Source organism: Pyxicephalus adspersus, chromosome 1 (assembly GCF_032062135.1).
Source record: "Pyxicephalus adspersus chromosome 1, UCB_Pads_2.0, whole genome shotgun sequence".
In the NCBI taxonomy this organism is placed as follows: Eukaryota; Metazoa; Chordata; class Amphibia; order Anura; family Pyxicephalidae; genus Pyxicephalus; species Pyxicephalus adspersus.
The window spans coordinates 41921300-41937977 of NC_092858.1; the positions used below are offsets into that span (position 1 = coordinate 41921300).

Consider the following 16678-nt stretch of genomic DNA (forward strand, 5'->3'; position numbering starts at 1 on the left):
CGACTTTGTCTAAGTTTTTAATTTTGGCCCTCTGTGTATTTGACACCCCTGTAATAAAGGCTTCCTCTATCATTCCAATCACCTTGGGGGGAAGGGGGAACCCCTGTGTGAGGAAGGTTCCTGATCCTTTTGTAGCCATTAGGACCAGTCAGGGTCGCTGGGTCGGATTTGCAAAACCAGTGAAACACCCTGCATGTAGCAAATTGAAACCTCTAATACCTGCTATAGGTGAGATCTATATATTCGTTTTGCTGGTTTCCAGATGTTTCTGTAAAGAAGGTATGGACCATTTGTAACTATTGTCCATAACTCTAATTTCTTATTCCAATATATTGGATTTTATTTGATAATAAACATGTTCCCATGAGTCCCTGTTGAGGACAGAAAGGCCGGGATATCTGCAGTAAGGTGAGGTTACCTTGTCTAAACATACCCAGGTATCCAAGTATAAGACGTTTCAGTGGGAATTTCACAGGCAATTCAGTGGGGGACACCCTATTCCACACAGGCGGAAGTTTGAATTTAGATCAATATCAGGAGTTCCACTTAGAAACCATCTGTCAAGATCTTTGTAGGTAACAGCCAACATTGTTTGAAATGATGTTCTACTTTCTGCAGGGCATGTTTATATATACCCAATAAAATGTATTTAATTTACTCTAATCTTTGTTCTTTGTAAACCCCAGAATTCATAACACATACAAACAATCCTGAAGGGTCAGAAAGAAGGTGAGACAATTGTTCTTCCTATGGCCTGTGCCATGTTATTCTGTCCCCTATTCCTGTAGCAACAGTCCAATGCAAATATGGTACACATGGATCTGATTAATTGTTAAAAACATTTTCATGCTGGTATTTCTGTTTGTGAAAAACAGCAAGAAAAAAAGAGTTCCAGCATCACAAGTAGGTTTGTTCCAAGATCAGATTACTGTAAAGATATGTACAGTATTTACATTAGAAAAACTGTTTTGCAGTGACATGTTTATTAAAAGTTTGCACAACACACTTGTAATACTCTAAGAAAACTACAAAATACAATGGAGCATGCATGCTAAAATGCAAATTTTCTACTTAAAATGTCAAATAAAAATCTACTTACCCCCCCACCCAAAAAAAAAAAAAAAATAGTGCTAGTTGTAGTTTTTAAGTAAAAATGTTATTTTGTTCTGTAAAATACAAAAAATAAGATTACACAAAGTAAAAATATACCAAACATTTCAACCCTAAAAATGATGTGTTCCTGAAAAACTATGATCCTTAAATAGTGATCTCACCAGAGTTTGGAAGTCAGAGTTGATTCCTACTCTAAATAGGGTGGTATTGGTGGTCTCTATCCATTGCCCTAATAAGGTGCACCCAAATAGGCAGCTAATACCAGTAACGGACATGGACTGTGCATAATAGCCCATAACTGGGACATATTGTATTCATAAAGGATTAAGCTAAAGTATCAGAATTCCATAAATAGTGTTACTCTGCGGCTTTGCCTCAATCACAAAATCTTTATTAAACATCTGACATTTGTTTTGAAACCAAACAATCCTTTCGTTCAAGACAACTTTAGTCGGCTTGTTCAATGCACACTGTAGGCAATTACATAATTTCCTATGAGTCTAATTGTACACAGGAGACAGCAATCACAATGAATAGACTGCCTTACCACTGAACCTCAAAAACATAAAATAAGTCTCAAAATACATTTACCCTTGACTGAAATATTTGTCAACATTGTCTTCATCATTTTTCCTAAATAAAGCATTGTACTACCTTGACATTGGCCACAGCAGCCCTTTTTTAACAACAATACCATAAATAACAAAATACATGTCAAACATAAACAGGAAAGTATTGCTAAAAATGGATGTCCACATAAAAAAAAAAAAAAAAAAATAAGGGAGGCAACTGCTCTTACCATTCAACCTTTCCAGAACAGCTTCCCATCAGCACCGTGTGCCTTCCTTTGCTGCTCCTCCCTACCATCTGAACAAAGTGAAGGCTGGAATCCAGGTGGCAGTGAGGCGAGTGTACGCGCACACTCGAGTCCGGACAGCGGTAATCCGCGATCGATGGCCGCGCGTACTTTCGCGCTTGCAGCGAGCGCGGATTTTATTGATGAATCAGGGGCTTTGTGTACTGTTGTAACATCCTTGGACTAATAGCCCATATGGGAGTAGCAGAATACAGAGCAGAAGACTGGCGGCTTTTCATAGACAGTTTCACTTGAAGTTTGAAATCTGTTTTACTGCATAATGGCAGCTGCTATGCATCATTTCCAATTGGTCAATCAACAAAACGTAAAGAAGAATATGAAAATATCAAAATGGTCTTACAAAAGATTTGGTATCATGAACACCAATGCTCCATATGTGTCGATTTAAAAATGGTAAACTTCGTACTTGGACAGCAAAGTGGATACACAAAGTACCCATGTTTCATCTCCTTGTGGGATAGTAGAGCAAAGCAGGATCACTGGAAAAAAGCGACATGACCTCCAAAGGAAAACATGAAAAATGGTCCAGCGAACATCATTAACGGGGCCAATGGTTGACAAAAAAACATTCTCCCTCAAATACACATAAAGTTGGGATTAATGACGCAATTTGTTAGAGCTCTGAACAAGGACGGTGATTGCTTAAAATACATTTTTAGATTCTTACCTGGATTGAGTACTAAAAAGCTAAAAGCAGGAATCTTTGATAGACCCCAGATTCGGAAACTGATAAATGATTTAAATTTCACAAGTTACATGACTGATACTGGAGCTTCTGCCTGGCACAACTATGTCATGGTTGTCAAGAACTTCTTGGGTAACCATAAAACACAAAATTATGAAGAACTGGTAAAAAGCTTGCTCTTAAACTTTAAAACTGTGGGTGCTACTATGAGCATAAGGGTACACTATCTCCATAGCCATTTGCAAAAATTGCTAGAAAACCTTGGCGATTTCAGTGAGGAACAAGGGGACAGGTCCCATCAAGATATAAAGGTGATGGAAGAAAGGTATCAGGGCAGATGGGATAGACACATGATGGCAGACTAGTGCTGGAGCCTTCAACATGATTGTCCTGATCAACATACAAAGTTTTTCAATTACTTTTTTGTGATTAGTTCTGTACTTAATATAGATTATATTGACAATAAGTATTTCAAAAAGGTAATTTTGTATAGGTAGGCATATCTAGTTTAATTTTGCTTAATTTCCATGTTTCATTAGTTTTCCTTGAGGGTATTTTCGTGGTCATTATTTCAAAAAACTAGAGCCAATCTAGCAAAACTAATACCATCAAATCTGTTCATCAAACATAACCTAAAATGACTTTAATCTGTTTGGCAATAAAATGTTTGTTGACCAGTGTTATCAATCTGCTGGATTCGCCAATAAATTTCCATACCTCTTTTCTTGCTGCTTTTGCTTTGAATTGAATATGAATCTGTTTCTACATTCTAAATTTTACTGGAATAGTCTAGGAAGTACACTTTTAAGAAAAAAAGAATAAAAAAGGACAGAAAACAATCATACATGAATGTAGCTGCTGTTGATGGCTAACATTTTAAAATGCTGTTAGTTCATGACACTTGAACAACAAGTTTCACTGCTTTTTGAGTTGTAGGGAAACCTCTACTCCACAGTTTATCACTGTCAGTCATACTGGAGAAGTGTTCACAGAGGCTCACAGCCAGTGCAGAGACGGTCCTTATTTTTATCAGCATAAAGGTAATAGAGCATTTCATTTCTCATATACTTCATAACATTTTCAAGTTGTTCACTAGGCTGTGTGTCCTTTTTTGTAACTTATGGATTTTTTTCCTTTTTCAGAACTATATATATATATATATATATATATATATACTTAACCATCAAAAGCCCCTACTTCTCGTGAACTGGCATGTATCATTATTAGATAGTAGATAGTATCCATAGTAGCTATTCAGAAAATTCACAATTACTGCCAACTATTCGTAGTTCTGTAATTTATTTGATGGAATTGGCTTTTATATTCAATATTGTGGTAAAGAATACAGCATACAGGAATAACAAATATTAAATAGGATCTACAAGGTAACCAGCTAGTTATAAACATGATTATTATGTAACACATTAAAGCATCCAGCATGTATAATATATAAGCTTCTGCACTGACCCCACTGCCCTGTATAACATTGTGACATGTCATTAATACAACTCTCTCTAATTTCTTCCTAATTTACAGTTAGTAGCAGTTATTTACATTTAACCAGACTTTTTCTGTAGTGTTGAATATGTTTCGCAGAATCCAAGCATTTTACCCAATTTTATTGCGTGAGTAGGAAACATGTTTAACAGTAAACTAACAACAGAAGAGGTACACAATAAAATATATGGCCACAAACAAAACATATGTTGATGTGATGAGTGTCTTTCAATTCTAATGGTGCCCCAAACATTACTTACATGACAACACTATTGTGTTGTGTGTGTGTGTGTTATGTTTTTAAGTGTAGCATGCACTACAGTTTTGTGTCTAAATTAATGGGCTGCCAAACAGTAGTGAGAACAAACACAAACTGGTTCTAGTAAAACTATAATTTGGATAAATTAAAATCTTCACGTGGATGTTACAAGTTGCAGAGTAAATACAGCAGGAAAAATATTTTTGTGTGTCTTTGCATATTAGTGTATAAAGTAACAAAATGTGAAAATAATGAAGATGTTTTTTTTTTTAATACCCACTGTATTCTAACTTTCCTTTAAATTGCCAGAAATATCTCATTTGTTACTTTTACTAACCTATTCCTATTTGTTTCTGGTAATATGGGGACTGTATTCTCCAAACCCCTTAATGTTTGCCTAAACCTAATCTCCTTTTATGAAAAATTTATTGCAGCCCCCTGCAGTATAGAAAGTCACCATGTAAACATGTCATAACACATAAGACAGACACCATGTGACTAGTAAAAATCTTATTAATAGGACAATTTTCTGAATGTATTTTTTAGCGCCAAGGATACTTCTGCCTATTCATCATGTGGCTCCCTCTGCTTGTCGTGTTGGCTTTGATGTTCCTGTACAGATGGTACCGGCAAAGTCTAATTTTAGACAATCTTACAGATAAATATGTTTTTATTACTGGATGTGATACAGGATTTGGGAATATTCTGGCAAAAAAACTGGACAAACAAGGGATGAGGGTTCTGGCTGCATGTCTCACAGAGAAAGGAGCTGAAAACCTAAAAAAACAGACCTCTAGTAGACTGCAGACAGTCATTTTAGACGTTACTGACAGCAACAATGTCAGCAATGCAGCCAAATGGGTATCATCTATTGTTGGAGAACAAGGTAGGATTTTCTTTTTTTCAAACATTTATATTAGCAATATATAATGTGTATTCCCATGTAAGGACATTTTGATGGCACTGAATTTGGAACCAAAGGGTACATTGGGGGGTGATGTGATTTTAACAGGTAACTGTGCATACAACTTCCTAATATTGCAGAACAATTCAATACAAATTTGCAGTGCATAAGGCTAGTGCCATAGTTTCTAGTTATAATTTGTCAGTTAGAATGAAAAATTAGGCCAAATTACCTTTGTTATAGTAAATCTGACATTCAGCAACATTCTTTGGTGGAGAATCACTGTCCTTCAAAATACATGAACCTTCATAATTGATCATTAGAGAATGTCTTGGAATGTATGATTTATAAATACAACCATTTATCCTTTACTTATTCAGGTATGGCAAATAGATGTAATTGTTAATGTTTTTTCTTATAAAGTGGACAACCCTTAATTTAGACGAGGCTTGCCAAACTGACAGCCAGTCATTCTGGCTATTTATGGCATGAACAGTGTAATGTTTTATTGATTATTAATAGGGATTTTAAACTATATCTCTTCAGCTTATCTCAAGGTCCATGATAGTACCTCTTTCTCCCACGTCAGCATAATTAACAAAAATATTCAACCAAGTGCATTTTTAGGTTATATGAGTTATTACTATGAGTTCCCTTACCAAACATGCTTACTGTAAGAAAGCATATTTATGATGGTAATTTGTCATTTTCAACCTAACTTGTAAAAAGTACAGATTGCTTTTATTATTCATAAAATTATTATTTTTTTTTGCTGCAGTGGTGCACTCCGATATCTTTGACCGCTTAGTTTCTATGTCTGGTATACTATTGCTTTAGCTTCAACACTTTGTCATTGACCTAGAACAAATATTGATAATGAAAATGTTAAACCTGTTTACAACATTCTTGTTTAGTACAAAAATAGTGACATGATTGACAGCCAGGCATGTAGTTTTTCAGGAGACGCTGACAATGGCAATTTGGGTTTCTCTCCTGACAGGTATGTTTTAACAAAAAATACAAAGTTTTGACTGTTTCCAAGTTCCCTCATACCCCTGACAAGTTACTAGATATTCTTTAAGATAGTTTTGCATGCGATGGCTCCCAATATTATAAAAAGTCAATGACTGCTGATATATTACAACACATTTTTTTGAGCAAAGTTAAAAAGATATTTTTGTACCACACATTTACAAGAAATTTAATTAATGTATAAAGTGTATTTGTCAATCCAATTCACTAGGTATGGAGAATTTGAGACCATTAGCCAACATTAGCAGATTATGTAGCTAAAGACAATCCACTGAGCCCCTGGTTATCCAATAATGCTTTATTTTCTGTACAAAAATCACAATTCAGAGTCAACCCTGTAGTAAAGTAAGTATAATATATGAAACATATTGGTATTTTTATTTATATTTGAATAGGCAAACATTAGATTCATTTTAAACAGGGCCTACAGGTAAAGGTGATATATTTAAACATATGACACAAAAAAGATATGGTGTGTTTACTCTTTTGATCTATACGACCTCATATGCAGTCACATGTGTGGTGATGATAGAATTCCCCTTCAGAAAGACATAGCTATAGGTTTGAAATCCTTTATACATATGATTTGTTCAAACATTTTATTCCCATGTACCCACTGATAAGGATGAAAGGTCAGCTTCAAGACACCCCGGATTAACCATGCTTATGACAAAAGCACTAAAATATTCCTTTGTCAACAACTATCTCACTTTTTGTCTCCAAGTATTGAGACATACAGATAAGCATGAAAAAGTGGCTTTTTATTGGACCTTAAGCTAAGGTTAAGAGACAGAAACTCTAGACATTTATTTATTTGTATTTTCGAAGGACTAAAGGTGCGTACAAACTTCCAATTTTTATCGTTCCAATCGAACGACGAACGATCGATTGGGCAAAAAATCGTTCGTAAAAAAGTAACCAACGACGCCGACGAACGAGGAAACTTGTTGGAAACGAACGACCGGACCGGCGGATCGGATTGGACGACGATCGTTGAACATCGTTCGTGTGTACGGTCGTTCGTTGATCGTCCATGGGCTGAGCATGCGTAATGAACGAACGTTCGTTCACTTTCCTGTCGTGCACATAGTTCCTCTATCGTTCAAACGATCGTATCTATTGTGTGTACAATATCTACGAACGATCGTGTCGTTATCTCTATGTGCAGGATCGGTGCTATACGATCGTTCGTAGATATCGCGCAGGATCGTTCGTCGTTCGTTTTCCAACGATAATAATTGGAAGTGTGTATGTAGCTTTAGGCTGCATACACATGTGCAATTGTCAACGCTGTAAACAATCTTTTATGATTGCTTCCAGTGACAAAGCGTGACAGATGAACAAACTGTTCTGTACTATGGAGAGGGGAGGGGGGAGAACGAGCGAGCAGCACCCTTCTATGCACTTCTCCCTTGACTTGTATCGCAGTTCTTCCCCATTTCATGGTTCTGTTCTGATGGATCCATTACCAATGTTTGGCAAATGCTGTACGCATGTCAGATTCTCTTCCGATCCAAGCAGGACCATTTATATCAGGTGAAAATATTCTCATGCTACATAGCCTTACTTGTGGTGTTTGAATCTGCCTCTGGTCAGTTAAACAGAGGCAAACATTTGGCTTCGGGATAGCTGCTGCGTACAGTAATATGCTCAAAAGGGCAGTATGCAGGCTGAACGCCTAATACTTGCATGCAGTGGCTGTGCAAGGTGTACATTTATGGACCTAACGTATTAGGTCTGCTAGTTCGCACAGTTCTTTTCAGTTGTAATAAAAATGATCCAAATGTGGAAATGTAAACGTGTACTTTCAGTCCTCAAACACCATGTTGTGATTGAGTGGCCAAACCTGTCACTCCACACTGACCTGGCCAAAGATAAGGTCAAGTTAAGCTATTGTCACAGATAAGGGGGAGGGGAGGAACACCAGAAGGAAAACAGATGGATAAAGACAAGGGACTAGGCCTTCAAAGGATAGGGGAACGGTCACCACCTACGGACACCCTAACCTAGCCCAGATTCCTGTCAGTATGAATATCCCCCGAAGATGGGAACACTCGTATGTCGGAACCTAGGCCCTACCAGTTCTAAATTGCCCTAGAATTAGTGACAGGGTTTGAAACTACTGGTTCCTTCCCAGATGAATGAACCAGTGTCTCCCTGAGGCCTAGTAACAATGTGCACAAGAGAACAACAAAACACCAAGAGCAGTACAACTTATCTTCAATAGAAAATCGATGAGCAGGAACTCTGAAGAGGACAACACAGCAACTCTTCCACATCCAAGCAGTGAATATCAACCGCATAGCATGAAGTGTGAGGCCAGATGGAGGAGCAGTAATGACCACCAGCTGCAGCTGATACAAGGGGAGTGGTCATTACAAACAACAACACAGAAACAAGTAAAAACAAAGAGACTGTCAGATAACCTCACATGCAGCTTGTCTCACAGATCTTCTAACCTCAGTCACAGGAGGGACGGTGACAGCTATTGGGAGAAGTTTTCCGCATACCATTTTTGTTGCTAAGGAATAGGTCACTGAATTATTGAGCTGCTGCAGAAAGCCCAACACCTGCTGGACTTTATACCAAGAAATCAGAACTAAATACAAACATCATTACATGATCAAGAGCTCACTAATGCTCTCAGAAAAAGGGTTGTAGATGCCTAAGTCTGACAAGAGATTTCAAAAGATTGCCAAAATTATCTGAAATCAATCATTTCCATGTACGGAAAATCTACTTAGATTACTAATTACGTAATCTATGTAACTACGTAGATTGCTAATTTGTCCAGGAATGTCCAGCCCAGAAAATCCCAAGAGATGACCTTTTGATGCTAAAATGAGTCTCTAAGAAACCCAGAAATTGCATTGTAGGATTCTATTACAATATTTGGTATCAAATAGCATGAATCTACAATTACAGGGATTTAACCAATATAAATTTCACGGGAGATGTGCCACAAAAAACGCTTTGGTGTCCAAGACTGGACTTTGCCATTTACCATACAGACATACAACCAACCTTCTAGAACAACATGCCATAAACTAATCAATTAAAATTAGTTGCTTGGCCATAGTAAAAATAGACAAAGCATTTCAGGAGAAGAACGTTGTACCAACCGTGAAGAATAATGGTGAAAAAGTTATCAGCTTGAGTTGCTTTGCTGCATCAGGGCATGGGCAGCTTGAAATCTTGTAGTCAGATATAGGTTCTCTATCCTCTCAAAGAGTGTTTGATGATGAGAGGCAACCAGTGTTAGAGTTGGAGATGTTTAGAGAGACCAAAAATGGATCTTCCAATATTACAGTGATCTAAAGCAGGGCTAGGCAAACTTTTATGGCCACCAGGTCATTTCAGGGGTGGGAAGGAGTACATTAGGCCGGACTCCGAGCCCCACCCTAATGGCTCAGCCCACCACCAGGGAACACCCCCTGAAGTGAAATCCCTCTTCTCCGTATGCATCGCGGAAGAGAAGGATTTACCTTCAGTGAGCTCTTCCTTTTTACCGCGCCATTGAAATATCAATGACGGCCGCGGTAAATATGGGAAGAAACGGTGGCTCAAGTAGTTCCTGCCTGGCAGATCCGGCCGGCAACCTGTGGCCCTGGAGGTGCAGGTTGCCAGCCGGCATTAGGCTGGATCGGCCAGGGGGCCGTTAGGCCGGGACGAACTGTCAGCTAGGATGTATCTGGCCTAAAGGCTGGAGTTTGCCGACCCCTGATCTAAAGGATGTTTGGCAAATCCACAAGTATTGGGTCAAAAACAAAACATGGGGGTTTATGCCTGGTTTAAATGTTAAAAGCCAATAAACAGCTTTAAATTAGGAAATCCTTGCAAGGAGGCTGAAATAATCAGTCAGAGAGCAGTAGATAGTTTTTCAAAATGTCTGATAAAGTATTTTCTGCTAAAAAGGGTCAATGCCAGCTCTGGGGCTAAGGGTATACATGCGTTTCCTACAGTAAATCTTTGGCAAAGGCAAATTTTCCTTGCATCTTTTTATATCATAATTTTATCATAACAATATGTGTATAACATAAACTATGTGGTTGCATTTTCAATAACTCCATTGTACAAATGTACATAAACTTATTACTTCCTGTATTAATTCATGATTCCCCAAATATGTTCAATTTTTTTTAGGGCTCTGGGGTCTAGTAAACAATGCTGGAGTCGGTGTACCAAATACTATCAATGAGTGGCTGACTAAAGCTGATTTTGCAAAAGTCCTTGATGTTAACCTACTGGGGTTGGTTGATGTGACACTCAATCTGTTACCGTTTATTCGGAAAGCCAGAGGACGTGTTGTCAACATAGCCAGTATTGCAGGAAGGTTAACTATATGTCCCGGAGGTTACTGTTTGTCCAAGTATGGAGTAGAATCCTTTTCAGACAGTCTCAGGTGAGCTTTTCAATTCGTCCACTGAAGAATAATGTTTTAAGTGGGTAATACAAAGACTTGATTGTGTAGATGTAGTGTTGCTTGAACTTGCTTTAGTAAGGTTTGATGTCTATTTACCTAAACTGTAGAAAATGTTTTTATTAGGAATGCCTAAATCTGTACAGTGTAACAAGGTTAAGAAAACTGCTGCTTCTTTAGCTGATCTTGTAGTCTTTGTACCCATAAAATATGTTTTATTGGGGAACTAAACATTTACTTACATAAGATTGTGAACAAGCAGTACAATACAGTAAGAACCAATACAGGTAAGTACTACTCACTAAGAACCAATACTGCATTTACACATAGTTCCATATTCCAGCACTTTAGTGTGAATGGGGATTGGGGGGGGGGGGGGTTGTTTGCAGAGAACCCTTTTGCATTAGGAATAAATAAAATGTGGCTACATGTGTTTACAGTCCCATTTGCACAAACACTGTTATCAGTGTGCAAAAAATGAGAGCTGGCTCTGTGTGGCTGGCTATTTGTGGAATTTGAGTGCATCACATAGGACACAATTGAAGTAATTTATACTTCTTTTAGCTCAAGTGCTGTGACTATGCTAATCTATACTTTAATATGCCTATTTATCTCTTATCTCTCATATCTCTATTTATCTCTCTCTTATTTCTATAGGCGTGAGATGAAGCCATTTGGAGTGAAAGTGTGCATGATTGAACCAGGATTTTTTAGCACCCCAATGACAAATACAGAGAGGATAAAAGCACATGTACGAAAGATTTGGGAAAGCACTACAGAAGAAGTCCGAAAAAGTTATGGAGAGGAATATTTTTTAAAAAGTGAGTAGTTCGACAAATTAAAAGACATTTAATGATAAGGATAATTTGTAATAATTTTGGTTTTATTGAATTTCTTTTGACAATTTATGCCTTTGTGCTTTAAAGAGTATTTAAACCCAAACCTTAGGTATATTGGTTGATTACCAGTATTTAGAAGTGCTGGAGTTTATTTGTTGAGCATCTGATGATTCTACAAGGAACACACTTCCAATTGCAGAACAACATAAAAATCTAGGACCATTAAATTCTTTTTTTCTCTTCTCCATAAAATAGAGGGTCTTAGAGGGGTCATGGTTCTGTAGTTAGATAGCTGATATACGTTCAATATATAGCACAATACTTCCATTGCTATGTTGCACAAAACTAAAGTTAAAAGTTAACTTTTTTTTTTTTTTTTTTACTAAACCCTCGTCACTTCTTTCTGAAGCCAATATCTTTTCCTGGTCCTCTTTAGTGTTCAGGATCTTCGACCATCTTAATTGGTTAGCCCAGTATAGTGTAACACCTATACGCGTGTCAGGGGGTTCATTCATTTCCAACAGCCGGCTATGTTGGAATGATACATACAAAGCCCAGAGTACATAACAAAGAAGACTGAAACCAGACAGGTATTTTTATGGGACAGTAGCCACAGCCATTTTCTTTCTTTTTCCGTCTTCTGCTCCCATCACCTGATCTTGTAGGCATCATGACATCAGGTGACCCATCTTCCTGAAAATGTAATGCATGCTAAGGATTGGCACTGGGAAAGCTCAATCTCAGAAAGTGAAGAAGCAGTCCCCAGTCTGCTGGAGTGACATATGGAACCTAAAAGGCTGAAGGTTTCCCGCAGTGGTAAAAAATTATATTAGTAATTAGTAATGAAAATACATTTGTAATAACTATTAATCTTATTAATATTTTTTTGAAAACTTTTTTTTTTATAATAAAGGGTTGGCCACTCTTTTATATAATGTAAAAAATTTGGTGATAGGTCCACTTTAACAGGGATGGTGAAGAATCTACTCATCTACACCACCTAATGCATAAAAATAAAAACACCTAACTTAGCTTTTGTTGTCCTGTGATTGGAATTGTGTTACTGGCAGAAATATCAGATGACTCAAAAACTTTTGCAAATGTTAAACTTTTACTGCTGAACATAATAAAAAATAAGGGCTTGTTCAGATTGTAATTTCCAGCAGTACTGCTGTGGTTCACCACTGTAAACTAAAACTTTATGGGTTGTGGTCAAACTTTATGGATCAAAGTGGTCTGCGGCTCCAACCATTTCCCTTTAACATCTCCACAAAGTTAATCTTCCTATAAAAGAAAAACATACTGCTCTACAATCACACCTGAATGTCGCAAGAAAAAAAAAAGAACTGGGAAACAGTTACCTTCCCAAAATATAAAGCCCTAAATATAGTCAAATGTCAGACATGCCATTTCACATCTGATATACTAAAAGTTTTTGATGATTCGTATATATCTTGAATAATATATTAATAGACAAATATGCAGTAATAATTCAAGGAAACTGTGCACTGCTAATATACCGCATATACAGTGATAGTTATCAGCCTGGACTATGTATCTCTGGGAGTTTCCTGAGACATGTCATAGGTACTCCACAAGCTGTTCTCAATAAAGCAATTTTGTTTTTAGGGAGCCAGCATAAAGTCCTTAATGTGATTGGTAGACTGTTTTCTTCATGATATTATAATATGAAAATTATTATTATAAATAGATTTTTTTTCTCTGGCATGAGGTGGTTTACAGTCCAAGCTCTAAATACATAAATAAATTAATAGTACTTCAGGAGTATTACTGGTTAAAGCCTGGCTGTTATACTGAGAGAAGGTTTCATATTCTGAAACAATATTTAGTCTTGCTTCTTGGAAATCAATTTGCGTGATTTCAGTATTGTGAAGCCATAACATAACATACCCATACTTTAAACCAATTACGTACTCAAAACCTAAACTTAGGTACAATCAAATCCATAATCAAAGTAAAATTGTACCAAATTTTGACACTAAAACTTTAATTCAGTCTCTTAGGTCATCTGTCAGGTTTCCATGATTAAAAATTTTAGAATAAAGCATATAGTATGCAAGCAAAGGATACACATGGCTATACAGTTTATGATGTTTGGATACACCAAATATGATTGATTAAACCTTTAAAAACATGGGATTTGTATTTGTAGGTCTTCAAATTTTCATGAAGGGTTAAAAAATGACATAAAACTTCTCATAAAATATGTCTTCATTGGATGTGTACAATGAGCCAAATCAGCTACAGCAAGATTACACGAATCAGTTTACCCCAGGGAGTGCACATTTTCTTACTGGGAAGTCAGGCAGGGAGAAAAGATGACATTTCCTCACACTTCCGATAATAACAGAATCTGTACTTAATTCTATGATATCTCTAGGTAATAATTATACACTGCTCTAAACCATGTCAAGCTATTGAAGTGTTACATGACCAATATTAGCTCATTTTAGACAACCAATATAGTATATGCAATACTGTCAAAAATTTTTTTTAATGAATATGATGCATAACCTATATTTTTCAATATATGATGGATAGAATGTCTACTCTTAGCTGCTTCCTCTTCTCATGACCGATCACAGCATCCACAACTATAATTGTTTTTGTTATCAGATAACCTCAACCCTAGACAACTCATATAGGAAGGAGGACATAAGAAGAACTTTTGGCGTTCTATATATTTGTTGATTAAAAATATGGGGTTCTAATTTTTAAACAGGAAATCAGACATTCCCTCAAACATTCCCTGGTGCGTGTTAAATACTGCCATTGAAACACATGGACCTGGAAAATTCCCACAAGAGAATGTCTGATTCCCTGTTATAACTTGAGCCTATAATGTTCTTCTTTGAATGCAAATATAAAATATCTTTTATGCATTATAAATACCTTTTAAAACAATATTCTTGCACTTATTTTGCTAATAAAAGGCATTATGAGAAGGATAAGTTTTTCACCACATTTATTTTAATGTTACCTTTCTTATTTATTTCAGGTGTAAAATATCTTGACATATATAAACCGCTGTTCAGCAAAAAGACACATCTGGTCTCAGAAGCCATGGAACACGCTCTATCAGCAGTTCATCCATGGACACGATATTCTGTAGGCTGGGATGCTAAACTCATATTCTTGCCTCTCTCCTATTTTCCCTCATTTATCACCGATTTTCTCCTAACCTGTACACAGTCTAAGCCAGCCCAGGCAAAGTAATTGTGCATTTCGATTGACCTGTTTGGTAAAACATACTATATCTGAATTTTATGTGAATGAATATAAACATTCATTTTTGTTAGTCTTCCAAGGCCATATTTATGGACAGGAGGGAGCACAATCAAATAGGTCATTTGAATATTTTAGAAAATAGTTGAGGAAATATTAGCATTTTACAAGGAGCACGTATGTAAGCTGTTTACAATAAAGTAATATGTTTTGTGAATTTTTATTGCATGACATATTTAAATTTTTTCTTTTCTACATCATTGTTCTATTAGAGTTTTGTGAATCAGCCACTAGTGGGAGCTTTATGTTTGCTCATTTCTCCCTGCTTAATTTTGGACTCCAGCCTGCACCATTATATATGTTTCTACTTCCTGCCCCAAGAGTAAAATATAGCAAACTAGAAGCTGTGTCTTCCCAGCCCAGATCACACTGCACAATATGTCAGCAGGCAGCTCACCTTTCATATTTCTCAATGCTCAAGATTGAATAGATAATACAGCACACATTATCACATATTACAATTACTCGAAAGGAACAACACAGATTTCACAAACATTGAGCAACCCTAAAAAAACATGCTATAGTATGTAAGGCAGGACTAAATATGTAGCTGGTAAGTTCCACAGTTATTAACTCATCTAGATGTGAATGAAGTTGTGTGAACCATAGGTCACAGCAGCAGTAATTGAACTCAGAATGAGTGACAAAGACGGTCTACAACAGAGACAAGACAGAATGTGTGCCCACTGCATTGTCCTTCAATAAAAATGTAAAGTCACGCAGTAGGCAAGAAGAAGAGGAGAAAAATGTTGGCATTATACTGTTTAATAATAAATAAAGTATTTAAAAAGTAGCAGTGTTTTCCACCAAGCATCAGAGGCAGAAGGGACACACATAAGCATGTCTGGAGTTATGCTTTAAAGCAAGGGTGTCCAAACTTTTTGCAAAGAGGGCCAGATTTTGTGAGGTGAAAATGTGTGGGGGCCGACCATTCAGCATGTACTCAGGGTTAGTGTGAGCGTGGTCTGCACGGGTCTCACACAGCACATGCCCACTATAATGACATAGGGGATTCCCTGTGCACACAAGGGATATCCCGGCCTGCCGTATATCCCTGCTGAGCAGTGGGCCAATAATTGCAAGGCGGTTGATCGACGTGTATTTTATACTGTGATCAACAGTGCTGGCGAGCCCCATATTATTGATTTTATGACAGAAGCTAAGGGCCAGTGGAAATATGAACACGGGCTGCAATTGGTCCCCAGGCCGGACTTTGGACATGCATTCTTTAAAGTGTCAGAGTAAAAGTTCTTTGTTAAAGAACAGAAAAACATTTTTTTTTGCTTTCCAGCAGAGTTACTGAGGCTAAAATTAATTTTCTGATACACATCCCAAAGTCTCAGATGCTTGGGTTACTACACAGTAGTAATGATAGTAGTACTAAGTGAATTACACATACTGATATATGACATTGTACTCATCACCTTCATTTACATAATCCTGTCCTGATTCTTTTCCATTACAGCAGCTGTGCAGTATGACTATATAGAAATGTGTCTTTTAATGAACCATAAAATACCTGTACTGAGGAATTCACAAGGACCTGGTCAGTCACACCCTTCCTCTTCTCCTTACTACAACACTGTAAAAAATAATCTTGAGCTGAGATATGTGTCTGTTGTTTAGCTCTACCTTGTAACATTTACATTAAAAGAAAAAGCAGGCCTAAGCAGGAATGGGCGATAGGCCTCATGACAGGGGAAGGGGAGAAGGCTGAAGGGCTGGGGTGAAAAGTTCATGTAAGTA

General features: G+C 37.0%; 1 protein-coding gene across 1 annotated transcript; it reads left to right on the top strand.

The window, feature by feature from the left end:
• Window positions 1–869: 869 nt before the first annotated feature.
• Window positions 870–15067, top strand: LOC140328385 (retinol dehydrogenase 7-like). Its single transcript, XM_072407936.1, has 5 exons — window positions 870–903; window positions 4978–5317; window positions 10511–10769; window positions 11445–11608; window positions 14646–15067. The coding sequence occupies exons 2-5, from the start codon at window positions 5005–5007 to the stop codon at window positions 14861–14863; spliced, it is 954 nt and encodes a 317-aa protein (XP_072264037.1). The 5' UTR covers window positions 870–903; window positions 4978–5004; the 3' UTR covers window positions 14864–15067.
• Window positions 15068–16678: the final 1611 nt, after the last annotated feature.